Source organism: Physcomitrium patens, chromosome 13 (assembly GCF_059467195.1).
Source record: "Physcomitrium patens ecotype Gransden chromosome 13, ASM5946719v1, whole genome shotgun sequence".
Lineage (NCBI taxonomy): Eukaryota > Viridiplantae > Streptophyta > Bryopsida > Funariales > Funariaceae > Physcomitrium > Physcomitrium patens.
In genome coordinates, this window is record NC_143422.1 from 3587369 (window position 1) to 3607661 (window position 20293).

At 40.9% G+C, this 20293-nt stretch overlaps 2 protein-coding genes across 17 annotated transcripts; one reads left to right on the forward strand and one right to left on the reverse strand.

Annotated features, from left to right (window-relative positions):
• The first annotated feature begins 218 nt into the window (after positions 1 to 218).
• Positions 219 to 2869, forward strand: LOC112290503 (uncharacterized). The gene is made up of 6 exons (XM_024536818.2): positions 219 to 641; positions 971 to 1211; positions 1626 to 1817; positions 2025 to 2082; positions 2188 to 2312; positions 2450 to 2869. The coding sequence occupies exons 1-6, from the start codon at positions 259 to 261 to the stop codon at positions 2510 to 2512; spliced, it is 1062 nt and encodes a 353-aa protein (XP_024392586.1). The 5' UTR covers positions 219 to 258; the 3' UTR covers positions 2513 to 2869.
• Positions 2870 to 4190: 1321 nt separating this feature from the next.
• Positions 4191 to 10142, reverse strand: LOC112290502 (uncharacterized). Of its 16 annotated transcripts, none has more exons than XM_090255205.1 (7): positions 9152 to 9936; positions 8423 to 8495; positions 8161 to 8292; positions 7191 to 7314; positions 7039 to 7075; positions 6840 to 6867; positions 4191 to 6568 (listed from the first exon to the last, which is right to left on the reverse strand). In XM_090255205.1, exons 4-7 carry the CDS (start codon positions 7297 to 7299, stop codon positions 4991 to 4993), a joined length of 1752 nt encoding a protein of 583 aa, XP_090111331.1. In that variant the 5' UTR covers positions 7300 to 7314; positions 8161 to 8292; positions 8423 to 8495; positions 9152 to 9936; the 3' UTR covers positions 4191 to 4990. The 16 variants fall into 16 exon arrangements, with proteins under 16 accessions (XP_090111331.1, XP_024392568.1, XP_090111328.1 ...); XM_024536800.3 differs by lacking the exon at positions 8161 to 8292 and adding an exon at positions 8929 to 9014 and having other exon boundaries at positions 8440 to 8495; XM_090255202.1 differs by having other exon boundaries at positions 8929 to 9936.
• Positions 10143 to 20293: the final 10151 nt, after the last annotated feature.

Consider the following 20293-nt stretch of genomic DNA (forward strand, 5'->3'; position numbering starts at 1 on the left):
ACTTACATAATACCCGGACTATGTGCTCCCTCCCCCTTCTCAGGTTATCAACCGAATAACGGTTACGAGAATCTACAATAATATAATAGTCTTCAGAATGTTTGCAGTACTCTCGTACTACTATTGGGTACTGGTGAATGTCAATCTGCTGGACGTGCGAACGTCAGAAAGTCGCCGTCCGTTGGATGCTCGTGCAGACCGAGCGTGACCTGATTGACAATCAGGTGCTGTCGCGAAGAAGCCTTTGTTGGGAAGGGAATGCTGGCCACCATGAGTCCTCAGCGTCGCAAGCACTGCAATGGAAAGGGAGAATTGCGTCGAAAGGAGGAGGAGGAGGCTGTTGATGAAGTAGAAGAGGAGGAAGAGGAACATGAAGAGGAGGATGAAGAAGAAGAAGAAGAAGAAGAAGATGGAGACAGAGAGGAGCAGGAGATTACAGAGTACGAAAAGCAGCGCCTCAAGACCATCGAGCGAAACAAGGCCATGCTTGCATCGCTTCAGCTGCCCAATTTGGCTGCGTCTTTCGCTGAAGCTACCAACCAGTCTGCTAAAGCTGGAAAGCTGGAGGTTCCTTCGAATGCGAGGAGCCATAGTTCACGCAGGCGTTCGGAGCGGCTGAAAGCTGTGCGCGGAAAGCGAAGGTAAATTTCGGTTTCTGTTTGTTCTTTCTCTCCGTTTTTTTAGTTTTTTTCTTTTTTTTTACTTTACTTGGATTTGTATCGACGTTTTGCAATCTGTGTGTGTGATTTAGGGACGGTGTTAGGGAGGTGAATACTAAGTTTTTGATGAATCCAGGTTTTTGTGATCAGGGATTAGGGTTTAGTGACTATCACAGGGAGGTTTTAAATGGATCATCATTTTCTTTGTTCTGAACCTTCTTCGGTGCTTAATGGTGAAAATGTAATTCAAATAAGGGAACGAGACCGTGAAACACTGACACTTTTGACAATTTTGACGCACGGTGTATCAGTGCGGTGGGCGATGATAGTGGCAGCTCAGACAATTCGGATTTTGAATCTGAGAAGTCAGACCATAGTCCAAGTAAGAAGAATCGCAGGGATCGAGAGTATGAACCTACTGACGACGAGGCAGGCCTCTCGGAGTCTGAAGATGAGGCGGATGAGCAGGAGACGGAGGTCCTGAGGGAAGGTACCTCATCTGTCATGCCCGATGGCGTTGACGAGGATGATGAACAATATGCCCTTCGACAGGTAGGGGAATCAACAGAAGAAATTATTTTATTGAACTAACAACAAATTGGAACTGAGATTTGTTGTGAACCAGCTTTCGTCATTTTATCACATTGCTGCTTGTACTCGAATGGATGAAGCGTACTATTTATTTGGTTTAGGAGAATGGTTGTCTTCATGATGCATCTATTTAGTTGCCCTCTGGTTAGCTTGAGAAGTTTGTGGAGATTGCAGGACGGCTTACACACCAGTAATTTTAGGTGATCTGTGGAGTATTGCAGCATCAAGTGAAAACATATTCATGATCTTGTGGTTCAAATCCAGTGAGGGTCGTGTCACGTGTGACTAAACACGGCTCTACAGATATTTTTCAGGCTTAGCCTCGTGTTTTTAAATGTTCCTTGACAAGTTTTGATGCCATGCATTGGTTTGTAGGCTCTTGCTTTATCCATGGGAGCGTCAGTAGAAGCGGCGGATTTTGCTGTATCCTCGAAGAAACATAAGAAAAGAAACACAGCCAAAAAAAGAGCTGCAGAATCTATGGGGCTGGATCCTGAGGATGATCTTGAGGATGATGCACCATCAAAGCCTAACAAGGGCAAAACCAAGCGGAAGACACAGAAAATGGTAAGAAACGGGCAACAGTCTTCTATATGAGGGGGAAATTGCTTGTACTAATTATCGTGGTTGCATCATACTTGTTTGTAACAATTGACTGATGCTGGAAGCCAACGTTTTCGACAAAAAGATTGCAGGGACACATGTGAGTAGCAAATGCAAGGATTCGTCGTTTCAACTTTTATCATGCTCATGACATGTAGTGGTGATTGACAGGGTAATAAGCGTCATTACACTGAAGAAGAAGTGGATGCACTATTTCCTATCTTTGATGGTACGTTGTTTAACAACATTGACTGGCCTCGCGCATCATTTTTATCGTATGTGAGAACAGACCTAGTGAGTAGCTGTATTTACTAAGAATTTTGCGAATGTGCAGACAGAGGGAGGGGGCGGTTGACTGTAAATGATCTTGAGAGGGTGTCGACTGCACATGACTTCACATGGAGTACAGAGGAACTGCTAGACATGATACATCTGTTCAACAGAAATCAAAATGGCGTGGTGAGTGCCTCAAGACACACTAAGGCCAATGGGTAGTGTATATTTTTGCAAGTCACATCGTGATAAGTATATGTTAGATGTCTATTTGATGGCGTGTCCTCAAATCTGATAAAAAAAATTTGTTGTGGTATGCGCAGCTCGATTTGGAGGACTTCAGAAACGTAGCCACTCGCTGCAACTTAATTATTTCTAAAGTATAAGCATGCAGCATTTTATGAATTCAACCTTAAAGTTGAGCTGGCATCGCTAAACTATATTTAGTTGTCTTGTAGCGAGTACTCCTTACATTATGCTCTTGGACCCTTCCGAAGGTTCCTTTCCGAGCTGGTGAAATGTTGTACATGCTGGCAGCTTCGAATTAATGCCTGATTTGGGAGATCAAGACTGTCCGACGTCGCACGATACAGATCCGAAAGGCCTTGCCTTATAAAAGGGTCAAATCACAGGATAGATCCTGCACACATCATCGATTAATGTTGTGCTTGGAAGCACTGCCATGATTTTGTATCAGTTGCTTTACCCTACCAAGAATGAGATGCAGGAACAGTTCACAACCATTGCCATACTCAGAACAAGCTCACTTGACTCACTAAATGTAAGACTACAGCTATACATTTTCGATTAGCCCTTATGAATTATGCACCAGTGAACTGCCATGGGCTGTAACTTCAACGTTTGGTATTAATCGCGTAGACCAGTGTAAAATTATATCACCTTAGTTTCCTGGATAAGAAAACCTGCCACGAATAAAGTAATTACTCCTAGTGTCCTCCTGTGGCTGCTCCCCACCACACACCTAAATCTCCACAATAAGCACATTCTCACTGTATTATGAGGTAACCGAATGAGTCCCTTTGTAGCGTACGAATGGAAGCAAGATTGGTAGAGATCTTTTGGAAGTGTCTACTTCAGCACCAGAATTGCTGCTGGACGATGCGTTCAATCATCACTTACGATTTCCCCATCGCTGCGGGAAAGCAACCCCTTGACACCAAGAAGGTACAATTGCAAACCAAATCAGTAGCAGAAAAACGTATAGGACACCGGAGTATGTGCATTGCAGTGATTGAATGTAGCTGCTGTGACCATGTGACAAACACTAGACCCTGTTGACAGAATAGCTGCTGCCAAATGCGCTTCATCACTCTTGGAGAGGCTTAGAGAAACGTACACCATGTCAGGACAGCAGTTGTAACGATCTTTCCTAGAGCAAACAAGTATGAAAACTGGGCACGGCACTAGGGGGCGTGGTGCTCAGCTTTCTTGTTTCACGGTGATACTCGCGGGTACCCATATTTTTGGATTTCCATAAATGAGTGCTCGAATTTCAAGGCTGATGAGGGAATGTACTAAACGATTGAAGAAATTTGTTTACATACAATGCACGGTTGAGCTGTAGAATCTGCTATTTTTACAATTAGCATTGTCACCTGTGCTGTTTGTTCAATACTCTAATCAGAATCTGCTTTTTACATTCCAACTTAAGAACAGAAAGAGCGGAGTTTAGTGAATTGTTCTGAGGTTTTGAAAAATAATCTGGGAAGTTCAATAAAAAAATGAAAGGCGTTCGTGTCGTAGGAATTTTCGCTTTCACGGTACTTGTGCTTGAGGTATAGATGTAAAATATTTCACGGCTAGTCGGATAAAAGCAAATTGACCAAAACTAAGTACCGCAATCGTTTGATGGTGATTTGAGAGTGATTCCAATTAGTGAACCTCCGATATCGACCCACTGGTGATCTCTAGAAGAGGCCTTTGTTAACACGAACCCAGTGCTGTTCAGCTATATACAAAACCTGTCAAAATTTAAGTGTAAATTTTATAGAAACATGAAAATTTAAACTAAAAATTCAAAATTTTTCGAAAAGAAAGAATAAGTCGGGATTAAACTTTGCTTCGATTCTGTAAGTCATGGCATGATGACGAGCAACTAAAACTGATGTACAGTGGCATTGGATTGCCTGCTTTGTGCACAACAAAACGTGTACTGTTCTAATAAATATTCTCTAGTTGTAAACCCATTTTGAGTTCCTAAGTTTGATCCATGTATGAAGGGCAAAATGGAAAAAGGCCCCAACTCCCGCATGTCAAAATCATCTGCAACATCTTCGAAGTCGGCCCAGGAAAAGCCTTGTAGAGATGGATGAAAGATAGTCCTGCATTCGTGCGAAGAAGCGGAAACGCTCACAAAAGAGGGCCTAGCACAACGAAAAGAAGAGCACTTCTCTGCCTCACAGCCCGGAGCCTTCATGTTGACGCTGCATCTCCAAAATCACAATTATCTAAAAGGAACATTGAACCAGTCGATGTGCGACGCTAGCTTCAGCAATACCCTCAAGTCACAGCTGACTAACCCCACTGCTGATGATGGAGCGCCATTGTCCAAGGTATTAAGAACCATTGGCTTTTAGTGCGGGTGAGGAATTATCTCACCTGGTACCTTGCACTACAGAAGTATGCGGAACCAACCAAGGAAGCGCTACTTGTGTAGACATGAGCAGATTCGAACATGCTGCTTTCCTGATTCCTTAAACTCACCCTATACCTGCGGCCACTATATACAAAAAGCGTTCCTTGACCATTACGGGAGCTTGATTTCCATGAACTCACGTGGGTAGCTTTTCCAGCAGGCCCTAGTATCCTCAAATTCACAATTCGACTCCTGACGTGATCCACATCTAAGCAGCCATCGCTGGGTCTGGGAAAGTCTTCTCATCCTTTTCTTTCTTGAAAGTTAGTAAGGACCGTAGATTGGCAAGCCGACCTTTGGCAGCCTTTGAACTGCGCATGGTAGGAGCTATGCACACGGGAACATTCAGTACTGGAGTAACCCTCACGCTCGACGTATACGACGCCAACCTCTCAGGACTGCGGCGAATCTCCCTTGTTCTTAAAGCTCTGAGCTGGTCTTGTCCTTTACCACCCTTAGATACCGGATTACTGCACCGTTCCAGATTCTTTAAAACTATTCGAGTAGAATTTGCTGCTGCCGCTGTGGTACAAGAGCTCTTGTCCGACTTCTTTTTAAGATCCGTTACATTCAGCTTATCAAACTTATCAAGTGTAATTTCTAGCGAACTCGCCGTTTCATGCATTTTCCATGAATTCCTCAAAGATACTGGTCTTAAATCCACCTCTGTTGCAGAATAACTCCACATATCCACTCTGTCCGTCTCGGAAGCTGACGACGTTGGATAAACTGGGGACGCTACATGCAGAGCAGCTAAACCAGCGGGTTTACTGCTAATGGCCTGAGCACGCGGAGGATGAAACGCTTCATACTGCGGTGGTAACCACGTATTGTGAGGCTCTGGAGGTGGAGGATTCGTGACACTACACTTCATGTGCGATGAATTAGGATCTGAGGGGCTCGCTTTCGCACTTTTGTCTAAAGACGAATTCCTTCGAAAAATCAAGCGGAGAGAGCTAGCAGCTGAGCCTGAAATTTTTTGTGTTGAAGTAGGCTGCTTGCTAGAAGGCAGCGTCTGTTCTTTATCTGGACACAGCCGGTCTCTATGACTATCAGAGCGTGCTCTTCGGAGGAGGCCAATCACCTTCTCCCAGGTATGGGATTTCGGCTTCCCGGTACTTTCCACAGAAACAGCAGATGAAGATGTTGCATTCCCAACATCCAAGCGTCCAGGAAGTTGTGAAGGAGTAGCAGGTCGCATGTCTAGGGGTCCAGAAAATCTCAAATGATTTTTCTGCAGTCCGTGTAGAGTTCCCGAAAAGATTGTTTCCTCCCGAGCCAACGGACCTGACCTACTGATACTCGAGTTGTGCTGCCTTTGAGATGGCAGGGCAACATTAACAAAGGGTGTTTTAAGCGAGTCCAGCGGTCCAGAAAAACTTCCAGAAACTTTATCTTCTGGAGGAAGGAAAGGATGTTGACTTTGAGGCAGAAGCCTACCCTGGTGAAAAAGCTCATCCGCTGGTAACATGCAGCTCCGGGATACAGGGTCCTGGGACGATGACCCCATACAGAATTCAAACTCAAGAGCACGGTCATCACCATTCCTTTGGTCTTCCTTCACAGGTGTTCCAATCCTCTCGATTTCGCGTACTGCAGGCTTATCCACGATGTCAGTTGAGAAAGATATTCGCGGGCTAAGCCATCCTATGCCATGGGCTGAAGTCGGGGAATCACCCCTAGAGTCACGCTCCCCCATTTGAGATGCTACTACTTGTAAAAACTCCTCAAAATCGATAGCACCACTTTTTTCAGTGTCAACATCAGTAATCATCTTCTCGATGTCCTGCAACACCATTATAATGCAACAATCTCAGTGTACTCTTAAGACACAATACTAACTGTATCTATGTAATTTCCAAACCATATGATCTAAGACTCATGCGACATCGAAAAACTAAGTGCCGTTTAGATTAACTAAGGACAGCACTTGCCGAGAGGTAGATCCGGTGGCAAGATTCACATCATGAAGTGAATACTCATGGTCGGTTAATGAATTCAAGTAACAGAAAAATTCTCAAAATCTACTCTTAAGAGATTTCAGGCAGGTAGCTGACCTCTTCTTTTGGTTCAAATCCAAGAGTTCTGCCACAAAAACAATAGTGTAATCAGCTAAAACGTAGCGTCAAACACTCAGATCCAGGTTCACCTGCATCGACAAAACTTGTGCTGCTGTGATAAATTCCATAGCTCCAAGGAGCGTAACAGCTCTTAAGATCAACTGGTATACAAGTATGTAAAAATAAGATCATTCACCTCAAGGCCACTACCAAGTTCTTTGCAACAACAGGTCCTGCAAAACAAAAGCACGTGAAGTTGTTGGTCAACGTGACAGTTGCAGAACTCAGCTACTACCACCCTGATTCTGTTCAGACAAAAATCAACTGAAATGGTTTCGAATTGTAAACCAGAGGAATCTGTGCAGAAGAGATCAAAGACTTCTCGAATCCCTAGCATTTGCTCTTTAGTGAAACCCTGGGGCTGTTCTTTGTTCTTGTCCCACCTAGCGTTTTCCATTTCTTGGCGAAAACTCTGCATTATCAAGTAATATCTCATTAGAGAAGTAGATTACTCAGCAACTCAGAAAGAAAAAATGGTTCAAAGAGTTCCCAAAGCGAAACAGACCGCTTGCTGGCACTTATATCAACCCAAGAACGCTCTAATCATAGAAGACTACAGCTGTTAAGCTCATTGTTCAGATGTGATGTACGAGTGCGGTGGGGAAGGCCATGAGGCAGTTGCGCACAACGTCACCGCAATTTCATCAAGAAGTTTGAAGTCAGCCCGAGGAATCTCAACAAGCAGAAATAGATACTTCATCCAATACAAAGAAAAAGTAGAAGTTCAAGTTAGAGTGCTTTGGGAATATGACTGCAGAATAATGGATTTCCATCGCGACTTCTTAAGAGTCCATGCTCCAAATGCAATTCGTTTCATTGCTAATGGAATCACTAATAAACACAGGGAATTTACTAAAAACTCGTTCAGATAGTGCAGCACAGAGGTATTCCATAACAGCGCCCAAGCCTTTAAAATGTAGCGTTCATGTAACAGCAATCTTAATAGTGACGAAAAGATGTAGTACATGAGTCATTGAACATTGCAGAAGTTAAGTAATATGAAACCGTACAGAAAAAGGGTACTAGCTACAGTTGAGCCGAGGCAGAGTTCGTTCATGCAATCTTAGGGCTGACCACTATACCTGCCACTAGACGGAGACTGCTGCATAAAAATGACCCAACCTAATCCGATGGGGATAAGGTGCCCTCCAGTAGTTAAAACACAAAGTTTTGAACAACATTGACAGGGACTGTTCGCCTCAGTTCAGGAAATTAGCCGACCCGCTATCTGAGAAACCAGTAAAAGATGAGGCAATACCTGATTTAGAGTCCAGAAGAGACTCCCCACGGGACCACTAAAAAGATATCATAAACATCACTATCAGCACCAGCAGGAGACGCATCTACGCCAAAAGCTAGGTGGCCTACGTATAATTGAGTTTCTGGGAGCCTGGAAAAGGATTGAATCACTATCAGTCTCACTGGATATACCTTCATGTAAGTTGTTATGGTGGCAGCTCGCCAGCTGCATTACTGCTAGAGTCAAACTAAATGAAGTCTGCTAGGAAACACACACTGACCTATCAAACCCACATACCATCGCCATACCGCGATCAGTTTTCTTCACCATCGTCATCAGTAATAAGATTATTGCTGTAGACACAGAAAGTCCCTTCAGAGTGCACCCTCACACCACCTCCAAGCACCACTACAACCCCCACCTCATCATCTAAACCCCCACTTGTTAATCCCTCCGAAACCCTACCATTCTCTATTTCATGGTAACAACAAATTTATACTATGCTTGCAGCAATGAGAGTAACCTTTCATAATTCACTCAACACGGTCCCTTTCAAGAGTTTCAAAATACTTCAAAACTCTTCCTAGTATAGATCCCCATTCATAGCTAGGTTGAGGGAGGACAAAACTACAAAATACAAAACCTTGCAATGTTTTGCATACATGAGAAGCCGAAATAATGGGGCAATTGAGACCCAAGGAGCTAGTGGAGAAAATATAAAACAAGGCGTTTGAGAAGAGAGTATGTCGCCATTTAAGTATTTCTCGAGGATCAAGGACAACTGACCTGTACGCATGAAAGAAACCATACGCACCAGGAGGCTCAACTGCCTCAGAGAACTTTAGCCGAGAGCTACAACAGAGCTCTGAAAGCTAAGATCACAATACAGAAATTAAGAACCAAAACTTCAAACTCTAAACTCACAAACGCCTGTGGGAAAATAAAAATATATGAACAAATATTTTATAATTTTCACTCTTATTTCTTGAAAGCGGGAGGAGAACCGCACTCGCAATGATGCGCAGCCGATAACGCGGACGGACTGAACTTCCACGTCCTGCTCATTCACGAGCTTCCGCACTCCGCTCTACACCTCATTCTCAAATCCCCGACACCTCTCGCACTGGTAAGCTTGGCTCCACTCCGGTCATCAACCCCCTATTCCATTCAAAAACAACTACAGTTTCCCGCACAAACTTCACCATGCGCGGCTGAAACGACTGACCTCCAGCATGCCAAGGACAAAACGAAGTGGCAACCGAAACGAGTGAAGAACATCCAACTTAATTAACCAAGTGAGTAAGACTGGCAGCGGCAGGGAGCCTTCAGGGAATACACACGGCGTGCAGATGAGTCGCCAGAGAACCTAAACGGAAGTAAGAAACGCGACGCAGTTCAAGAAATAACTGTCGCTGCTGAGACGAGAACCCGGTGCCGAAGGAAAAGAAGAAGAAGAAGAAAAAAAAAAGGGGGGGGGGTATGGAGCGCTCGATGATGAGCCAGGGCAGCAGGAGGCTAAACACAAGACAGATTAGCGAGGACTAGCCCCGGCCACCACAGACAAGAAACAGACAACTCCCGAAACTCCGTAAATACAACACCATGAGACGCTAAACTTAGACCCTGGAAATGCACATCCAAAAGGCCCTGTTCTGATGCTCCTCTAAAGCCAACACCAACGAAGCTTGAAAAAAAAAAAAAAAAAAAAAAAAAAAAACCCTGGCTAAGACACGAACTCATGAATAGCGCAACAGGAACGAATGAAGAATTCAAATTCCGGAACTATTACGCGCAACGCGATGTGTTCTACATCGTTTCGTTAGAATTCTGACAAGCCACAGCCGAGAGAGCCTCAGAGCCTGCTTACAAATACTTCTTCTTCGTCCCACAGCAGACGACGACAGCGGCCACTGGATCTATCAAAGCTCTCTCTCTTTCTGCCATGGCGCAGACCTCGCAGTTAGAGGAGAAAGGGTGGTCTTGCATGGCGCGGGCTCGGTGGACCCCACCCGCCCCGACCCCGGTCGTCTTAATGGGAGAGTGAGGCGGCTGCGGGGGGCGCGGGCGGGGCCCGGGGTTGGACCTACTAACCCAGCCCGCGCCTGTCACCTCCACGTCAGTAGAAGCTTGTTCGTTTGTTAGTTTGTTTCATCGTAAATTTGCTTGTTGTACACTTTAGAGTGAGCTGTTGAGCACTCTCCTTCGATAAATCGGCGAAATGTTGCAAAGCGGTGAAGAGCAAAGCCCAATCGTAATGAAGAAGGTTGTCCAGATGTGGGTCTGTGAAATGCGTGCGGGTGGAAAGCCGAGGAATAGAGCCGACGATGGCAGAAATTTCGGTTGTGCTCTTGCTGTGTTCGTAAACGGGGACCGTCTGTGTTGGTTGCTCTTTACAAGCTGCTCATGGACAGAAGTCTCGTACATTCGTCGAACCTTCTGTTTGTCGAAAAAGTGGGAAACCCACCGAGGAATCTAGTGTTGAAAAAAGCAGCATGTCAACAATGGGGGAATTCGGGGCGCTTGCTCGTCGGATGCTACGGGGGGAGACGTCAATGAAAGAGGATGCGAATTCCTCTCGCCTGTCACGCTGCTTGCTCATCCTTCGTCCCGCTTTCTGGTCGCTTCGTGCCGACCTTGCATGTTCCCTGTAGAAACTGAGGCCAAGGATTTCTTCGAACCACGCACGCGGTACGAAGGATTTAGTGTTCTGGCCATTCAAGTCGCGGAAAGTAGCGGAAAAGGACAATCCTGGTGACTGAAAGGAGCTCTCCCGCTTCACTTCATTCTCTCGACCATGTCCTCAGAGAAATCGCGTCAGTTCTTTGCCGCAGGGTCTTTTGCGGGCGGAGTCTGCGTGGTTAGGGTTTGGATTTAGAGTTTGTGCACGTTCCCACACCCCAAGCCTGTACATTACTCGTTTTGCATTCTAAAGCAAACCTTAAGTCGATGTCTTGTTGCAACACTTTATTCACTTCACTGTTATTTGCAAATCTTTTTCTAAAAAAATCTTAACGTGACCACTCCAGCTAATTAAATCAAAACAAATTAAAATAAAAAAGTTTGTTGAATACATGAAGTGATGTATATATATATATATATATATATATATATATTCTAGTGGAAACTTGTGGTGTTGACCCAAAAAAAAAAAAAAAAAAACAACAACAACAACATTGTAAACTACATATTGTAAATTAATCTTTTGTTTGAAGTTTCATTTGATGTGAAACTCCATGTTGCATGCCATTCCTCTATGTTCCATGTTATTCAATGCTCTGGTGCTTCTGAGCTCCATGCCTAGTAATCTCACAATGCTACTCTTGGCACTGTTGATGGAAACAATGAAATATGCACCCAATTAGAGATGATTTTTGGTTTATTCCCATGAGTTATATATATATACATATATATATATATATATACACACATACACAATTAACTCTAGAATGCTAGAGAATTGTAGCTAAAGAAAGTATCCTATGTGATTTCAATATTTTCAAAATTACACCAAAATTTTCATTTATAATTACAAAAATGCTACTTACATACAATGAATAATCTAACATTCTTAAACTATCAGTTCACAAAAGTTCATGAAAGAAATAAAATTAAACAATCATTTTGCCTTGAATTGAACCATCTCATATGATGCCATTATATTGACTACTATTGACCAAAAGAATAGTCAATATATATATTAATTTTGAAACTTTCATTACATGTGAATTTTATTGTTTGTCATCATTGTACCACCAAAATGAAGCTTGAGTTTCTTCTTCAATATTCAACGTCAACAAACAAGAAATTATTATAAATTTCATTGAATTTTCATTGTTCAATCGTTTAAAGAGACTTGACACATTTTCAATCACCAAGATGCATGACATACATATCAAAAGAGAAAAAATAGAAACAGAAATAGAGAGAAACAATTAAAAAATAATCCACTTGCTCTGAACCAAGTTCAAGTCCCCCCTTTGGTAGGCCATAGTTTCAATAGACAAGTAATAGTCTGAAATCAAAATGGGTCCCCATTCCTTCATTCATTCTAATGTAATGCTCAAAAGCCCCACTTGGACATAAAACTTCAAATTCCCTTAAATTGAATGCCTTTGAATGCACAAGATTCCACCATTCCTCTCCTCTTGTGGGGTCATTTACTTATGCCTTGTTTTTTTCCTATGGATCCCACTCTAATTGTTAGTAAAGCTCTTGCAATATCCATGAAATTTTGAGTAAGATTACATTGGTAGTTTACCATATTTTTTGGGTAGTTTTATGAGGCAAGTGTTCTCGCATGCAATTGGGTCTTGTCAATGTGGCTAATTGTGAGTGTGTTTGTCTTTATTACTTCTATCTTGTTGAACAATAACTGTGTGTGATAAGAACTTTAAGCCAATTCTATGTTGAAGTAGAAGATCATTACATACTCAGTTTAATGTAAGCCTTAACATAAGCTTGTTATAGTTATTCTGCTAATTATATAACAAGCTCATGTGTATTTTACACTATTTGTAATTTTTTCTCATATTTTAAAGATGTAATTTGCTTTACACATTTTTTCTTTGAAAGATAAAGTAGTAAAGTATCTTCAGTGTTATTTTTATCTGTTTTGTATTTTACATACTTGTATTTGTGTTTAAGAGTTTAATATGCTCACATTTTCAAACATGAATGACAACAAGGAGAATGTTAATATAATACACAAGAGTTTGTACCAAAGTAATTTATGTAATACTCATGTTACCACAATTTTTAATATGACTATTATTAGAAGATCAGAGAGTTATTCATTAAGACAAGTGTGTATATCTACATAAATACACACATGAGTATGTGAATGTTTTAGTTATCCATTACTATCTAATTGCTGCTACCATTACAATTGCAAAGTTTTTTCAAACTATAACTTTAATCCCACATCTAGTCTTGCTCACACTTACACACACACATACTGTACACTGATCTGAGGTGTCATGAACAAGGTGGTATTTAATTATGAATGTAAACATACTCATTTGTGGATTTTAAATGAGCCACGCATCAATTAAGTCACCCATCAATTAGCTGCTGATGTGTTTATTATGTGCAATTGAATGCACTTTTGCCTTGCTTTGCCAATCTTCTCTGCTTCCCATCACAAATTGTCCTGATTAGTACCTTGTTCAGCCACTTGATTAGGGCATTAGTTGGGGGTTGGTTAGTGCACTAACTAAATTCCATGGTTTGTCAGATTGAGAACATGTGTTTAAAAAAAAGCAATGTCTTTCCTCCCCTTGTGTGCAGCAAATCCCTCCACTTTGTGATGTGTGAACAAGTACATTACATGATCAATGTCAACTTATAAAAACACAATCTAGTCAGTTTTAAAATTGATGATAATGCCTTCCAGATACATCAAAAATATATAAATGAATAAATAAATAAAAAGAATATCACCTTCCAAAAGTGTATACATTTCAAATTTGGAAGTTGATATGGTCCAAGTGATAACCAAAGGTTAATGGACTATTAACAACACAACAATTCAATGCATTGAATCCCTTGCATATTTGAAAACTATTATATTACAATACTACTCCATTGACATAGTGGATTGTTTTTAAGCATTAATATACAAATCTGAGATCATGTTCATTTTTATGTATCATGAAATGCACATGAGCATCTTTTCCTTGTCATTGTTTGACTAACAACAGTTCAAATTGAGATGTTTTTCTTTTTAAAGAAGTTTTCAAAGCAACTGTGGAGTAGCAACTATAACTATTGTGGACACTCTTATTCAAGGTTTTAAATTTGCAACACACGAAAATGTATTCCCTACTTGTCCTCTGCATATGGTTGGCTTTTTGTTTTTGTTTTTGTGTCCATTTGGAAATAAGACATATACCATTACATTCGTTTAGATTGTAGTTGTGTATTCAAAAAAATCTATCAATTATGATGTGATTTTCATATTAAAAATGTAGTTAAACGGTTGAATAGTGTTCATAAACTTTTGTCATAATTAATCATTAATCTAAAGATATGATTTAGTTATAATTTTACATTATGCTACTGAGAAACTAGATGCACAAACATGCACAAAAAACTCAACAGTGCACAATACAAACTATGTTATAGTTTGTATGGATAGGGAATTGTTAAATTGATCCAGACCTTTATTAAATCAACCCACCCATTGTCAAAGGATAAGGATCTAGCCATTTTTTCACTGGTTTTTCACCAATGCAAATACAGAAGTGGAGAATTTTTTAATGATGGTTTTGATGGATGGTTAAATTTAAAAATTCCATATATATATATATATATATTCACACACATATGACTGGGGTTGTCAATCTAGGTTTCAAGTCCACATGGAGAGGCTTTAGGCACACAAAAGTTCCATGACTAATAGTTTACATCTATTCCAGTTCTGCAAATGAACTTTGTCTTCATGCCATTATTGAAAATACATCAACTGTGCACACTTGTATCCATAAACGCCCATATTGTTCAATGATGAATTGTAGACATCATTTTCAAAGCCCAATATTAACAAACCACAAACTTGAACGTGGTTGATTTAATTGATTTGGATATTTCTGGACTTGTTTAACTTTGGGTGGGTTGACTAGAATATACAAGTTAAAAATAAGAAATAGAAAACCATTCAATTTACATTGATCCCTGACATTGGAACTCAAGTAGTAAAAAAGCTTAAATAATAGGATTCATTAAATTACTTTTATTATTGTTGTTGTTATTATTATGATTCTATTGTGTTGAGATTATTGAATGTATATATGTACATATATTTATTTATTTATTTATATGCTATTGAATACATATTTTAGCATTGATAAACATAAAAAAGCATAAAAAAATAAATTCAATCTAAAGATAACTCAAATAATTCCTAGTTTTTTAGAGAAATCATATCATCTTTAATTCATAAAACTAAATTAAATATACAACACTAACATCTGCTATGAACTCTATGACACATTGCAAATGCCAAGTCATCATTTTCTTTTCTTTTTTCCATCAAGAATAGAGAGTAGTAATGTTTAGAAATAATAAAGTTAATTTTGGGAGATATGATTGTGTAGTGGACAACCCACAAGTATGTAGACCCACAACCCATAAGGAATGGGAAGCCCTTTCTTAAACAAGACATTTTAATGAATGAATTGTTAAGCAATGTCATCTCTCATGAATGGTATGGTATATAATAAGAAGTTGACTTGTACCTATGTTCCTCTCATTGTTCCCCATCTTGTTCTCGAGGTGAGGATTAACCTACAATCTTAATGAAAATGTGGTTGAAATTACATTTCCATTCCATCCAAATCATAACACATATACGTACACATACATACACATATGCATACATACATACATACATGTGTGTGTGTGTATGTACAATTGTTAAATATTATATGAAGTAATATTATTTCTTTCCATTTAGGCACGAGTCTATTAGGAGGTATTAGAAAAAGACAATGAAGTGGAGATTTAGCTTTGCATAAGGTAATATCTAAATAGAAATATCCAAGAATATTTTCACCAAAAATCTCATCATCTTCATTCTCTGAAGAGAGAAAAAGTAAAAAACATAAAATCCCTTGTCATGACTCTATAATTATTTCTTATGATATAAACAATGGAATCAAAATGCAACACATAGGAGGACCACATTCTCATAATATTTTTGTTCATCAGTTTATTTTATTTTATTTTAAAAATTCAATTCCTCTACCATAATAGCCAAGTTGTGCTTTAAAGGGCAGCACTGGTTCATAAATACCCTAGAAATGAATTTTAACTACATATTCCCTTAGATTTTATTCAATAACGCATTTTCTTACTTCTTCCAAAACTATCCCCTTCGTATGACCGCTCATTTTCATCCTCTGTCCCATTCCTCCATTACTTACCGACACGAATTTATTTTTATTTTTTGAAGTAGAAACATACCGACAACCACCCAAACGACACATTGGATTTGGATAAAACAAGGACATTAGTGGATAATCCGATCGACGAACACATCCATCCACAGCCAACCGAAAAAGAATTCACCCGTCGACATACGTTCATCCAAAATCATTTCACTCCCACTATGTTATCCTGCGGAGCCACGGTGTGAATGCCGGCGGAAGCCACGGCAAGTGAAGCCATGACGAGGACGAGGATGAGGACTTGGAGCCTGACGTTGCAGGCTCTTTGTTTATGTGCATGCAGAGAAATTGGTACAGGCTGCTGCTGCTGCAAAAGCCAGCTTTGGTAGGAGCCTACAGTTGGCTCCTTAGACCTTGACTTTCCATCAGTTCATATGAAATTGCGTTAGGGTATGCAGCCGTGAGCTACGTTGACGCCCCACCCTCAATCTTCTTTCCCACGGGTTTGAAGGCCGTCAAAGCCGCAGCTCTGGCCAGGTCCAGCAAACGATCCTCCTGACGAAGTTCTCTTTGTACGTGGTGGAGTGTCTCGTTGTACATTCACTGACTGTATGAGCTTTTGGAGTTTGGGAAGGAAAATTTGCGTGCGTTTTTTTTTGTTTGTTTGTTTGGGGGGTTAAACACAATTAAAGACCGTCTTGGCGCGCTGGTTCAAATCGGCATACTCGGGCAGCTCTGGCGTGTTGCTTCGGGCGCGACAGAAAGGTCGCTGGGCTTGTGTGGCCTTTGGCCAACTCAACCAATGCAGCCTTCTCTGTCGTTCCTCTGCTCTCTTAAATCCGATTTTGCAGATCGTCTCACCTCAGATTGCCAGAGCTTTTAAGTCCCCCGCTGCTCTGCAGAAGCTCAGACTTGTGTGCATCGTTAGGCGTGTGCTGGATTTTGCAGCAGTTTCTGGGCCTGAAGCTGGGAAAAAAGAAAAGAAAGTAAGAAAGAAAATGCGCCTCTTCGAAGACTTCTCAGGCCTCCTGAATGGTGGCAAAGTGCTATCAATGTTGACTCGAGTCAGCATGTGATTGCCTCAGAGAGCAACAGGATTTAAAAAAACGCTCGGTAGACGAATCCAACGCGCTGGCGCTTTTTTCTCTCTCGCTTGCTCAATTTTAACCACAGTGAAGTACAAATAGCCTGAGCTACACAGACCCAGCCATGCGAAGGATCGTGATATCAACATGACTAAGGACGAAACAGAACTAGCAATTTAAAAATCAAAAGAGAATTAAGAATGAATGGAAGAAAGGGAGAAAGACGGACACAAAGGAGAGAGTATTCATAATGGTAATTGCTTGTTCGGCAGATTAATAAAAACAAGGATTGGTGATACGCTTGCTTTTCCCAACACTGAAGTTTAGTTTCTAGCAATAAACAAAAACGACCAGCCGAAAAGAAAAAAAGTGGTCAGTAAAAGCACAAATAAACAGTAGTCCACAGCATGAAGCGTCAATAACAAGTAAAATAAACAGTAAACCAAGTGTTTCGTTGCTTTTTGTCTCAAATGCTTGGATTACAAGTATGTCCAGACAGCCTGTTCAAGGAATCTAAACCTGTCAAAACCTCACCATGGGGATCCTACAGTCGCTTGTTTGCAAGCATTACTTCTGGTCTCCAGTTTCAAAACTGCTAGCTCTCGGGCTACTATGAGAGCTAATTGAACAGCAGGAACTCTCAGGAATTGTGGATTAGCAGCTACTAGAAACTACGTTGTACGAACAAGCAACAAGATAAAGAAATTGAAATAGATTTGTATTTGTATTTATATTTTTTTAAACATTAGGTGGTTAACCCCTTTGATATGAAGACAAGGGATATCATATTCCAGAATAACTTTGAAGCGCACAAAGGACAAAATAGTTGCTGTTTGGCAGGCTCTTAGCTAAATACTACCATCATCAACAGACTGTCAGTTTGTTGTCACCTAATGAAGCAAATGTGCATCAACTTTTAGTGAAACTCGGCTGTAATGAATCACTGCCGTCATAACGAGTTTCTGTTCTGTGTTTTGCTCATCAAGTTCAGATGGCACCGCAGTTCTAATTTAATGTCCCAGGTGCATCTAATGCAAGTAGTCGGGAAAATAACGGGGGCTTTCTCGCCGGCTCACGAAAGTAATCATCAGGCCCATCGAGGCATTGATTTCCACAAAAACTCACAGGTAGTAGTAAATGCAACTGAAATCGGAACAGATACTCCATGCTCCACATGAGATGGCACTGCATTTTGTGGTGAGACATCACGATTCTGTAAATTGTTGTGTTGTATGCAAGCCACACAGTATAGGCATTGCATTACATCTAGCCGGAGTGGAGCTTGATTCAATAACAATAGCCTCTCGACGGAAACCTCGAGGAACTTATCAGGAGGTTTGCTTCCTGTTACAAAAAAATAAAAAATAAAAAATAATCACTCGTGCTTCATTTCGGCTTACCAAATCAACGTTGGGAAAAAGCCTCCAGGATTGAGGGGGCCTTATTTCTCACGAAGAAGCAATTACAATCATCACCGATGACGTGAAATATGAAGACGTAAGATAAAGAGCTATTAATTACAAATGTCATGCTCAATTTATACTACAGCGATGGAGCCTCCACAAGCTGAGAACGGAGACCATGAATTCATTGGAGGTCAAGATTTTTACTCATCGGAGGTTGACAAGAGAACATCATACGATCTGGAATGCTCCAAGTGAGTTAAATAAATAAATAAAAATATATATACACACACACACGCATATATATTCACTTGGAAACGTTTACATGCTTCAAATCTTACAGATATTGCAAGAAACGAGTCTACGAAAGTATCGAACCAGTGCCTAAGAAAAATCAACTCGACTATATGATCGAATTTACCAACAATACAGGTGATGAGGACCTACGCACCGGTAATAAAAGAAAGACCAAATTAAAAAAGTTACGGTAGTTTCAAGAGTTGCAAATGCAGCACCGAGGGACAAAAACAGTCTTAGATGAAAACCAGTTCAACGTAGAATATGGGAGCATCGTCTCATACACTATCAAAGAACACTGAAACAAGCTTCGACATGCACCAAGTTTCTTTGGTTGACGAATGAGTGGAAAGAGTTCGGAGTTTGCAGGACATCTCCGTGAATTTCAACGTCTACGTTACCTGTTCTGAATGGGTTTCCTTCAGCTGGAATTTTGCAATCTCGTTGCGCAGAGCAGTCTCGGTTGTGGTTTGCTTTCCAAATTCATGTAATTGCCTCAATTTCGAGCATATTCAAGTCGAATTCTGGGGTTTCGATTACCCGAAGTCGGTCGACTAGTTAATCAAATTACTCACTCAGACCTCTGAGATGGCGCACATGTTCTATGAGATCAGAGGAGGTACCCGCGGAATTTATGAAGTGAAACTAATGATATGCATCGAATTGATTTCCGTCATCTTGTTGTGAATCGCTAGCAGTTCCAACAAATTCATGTAGTCAACGTCATTCTTCCCGTTTACTAACCGCAACGGGAGGCTTGTTTAGTTGAATGAACCCAACACATGCTGCACTTTCTGTCGCTCTTGAAGTGCCGCATGATGACTTCATGTGCCGCATGATGACTTCATGTGCCGCATGATTCAACGGATCTTGTTGCATTGAATTGGGCCGCATGCAGCAAAGCTTAATTGAATTTTCACTGGAAAGGACTGGTCACGTGAAATCTACCTTGCAGTACAGCTGCAATCACGCAAATAGTTGAGGCTGACATAGGTTCGCTGTTCCAGAAAAGGAGAAGAGGAATAACCAAACCCTAAATTCTACGCAATAATCTGGAAAGAGCATTGAACGGTTAAGCAAGCCTTCAATGCCCCGACATGAGGAATGCAATGTTTTACTTGCAAACTTCCAACCGTTTAGAATCTTTGGCGGAGCAGATTCCCGTTTCTGCTCCACCAGTGTCGAATGTTAACGCCGGGCCGTAGGTAAACAGAGATGGCATAAACAAAAAAGCGTATTCATGGTGGGATATTGCTGGGTTAGATCCGGATGATCTGAGGAGAGTTTGTACGACCACGCTTTCAAACACATTTTGAATTGCTTTCCATAACAATCGTAACTGTTTCTTCTTCTTCTCCTTTTGATTATTTTCAATGAAGCCGTTGGCGGTCACCGTAATAAAACACAATGCGCTGTGCAATGTTTTTGGTGACCTTCGTATGACTTCCAAGCTCGATTCACTCTGAAGAGAACAGCAACC

Bases quoted from the DNA above. Each gene is read 5' to 3' on its own strand.
- LOC112290503 (XM_024536818.2), top strand. From the start codon at position 259: ATGCTGGCCACCATGAGTCCTCAGCGTCGCAAGCACTGCAATGGAAAG. The intron at 1,212-1,625 runs GTAGGGGAATCA...ATTGGTTTGTAG, and splicing joins AACAATATGCCCTTCGACAG to GCTCTTGCTTTATCCATGGG. The intron at 2,083-2,187 runs GTACGTTGTTTA...GCGAATGTGCAG, and splicing joins ACTATTTCCTATCTTTGATG to ACAGAGGGAGGGGGCGGTTG.
- LOC112290502 (XM_024536800.3), bottom strand. From the start codon at position 8,950: ATGGTTTCTTTCATGCGTACAG. The intron at 8,496-8,928 runs GTCAGTTGTCCT...CTGTGTCTACAG, and splicing joins GGTTTCTTTCATGCGTACAG to CAATAATCTTATTACTGATG. The intron at 6,868-7,038 runs GTGAATGATCTT...TTTTTGTGGCAG, and splicing joins AACTTGGTAGTGGCCTTGAG to AACTCTTGGATTTGAACCAA.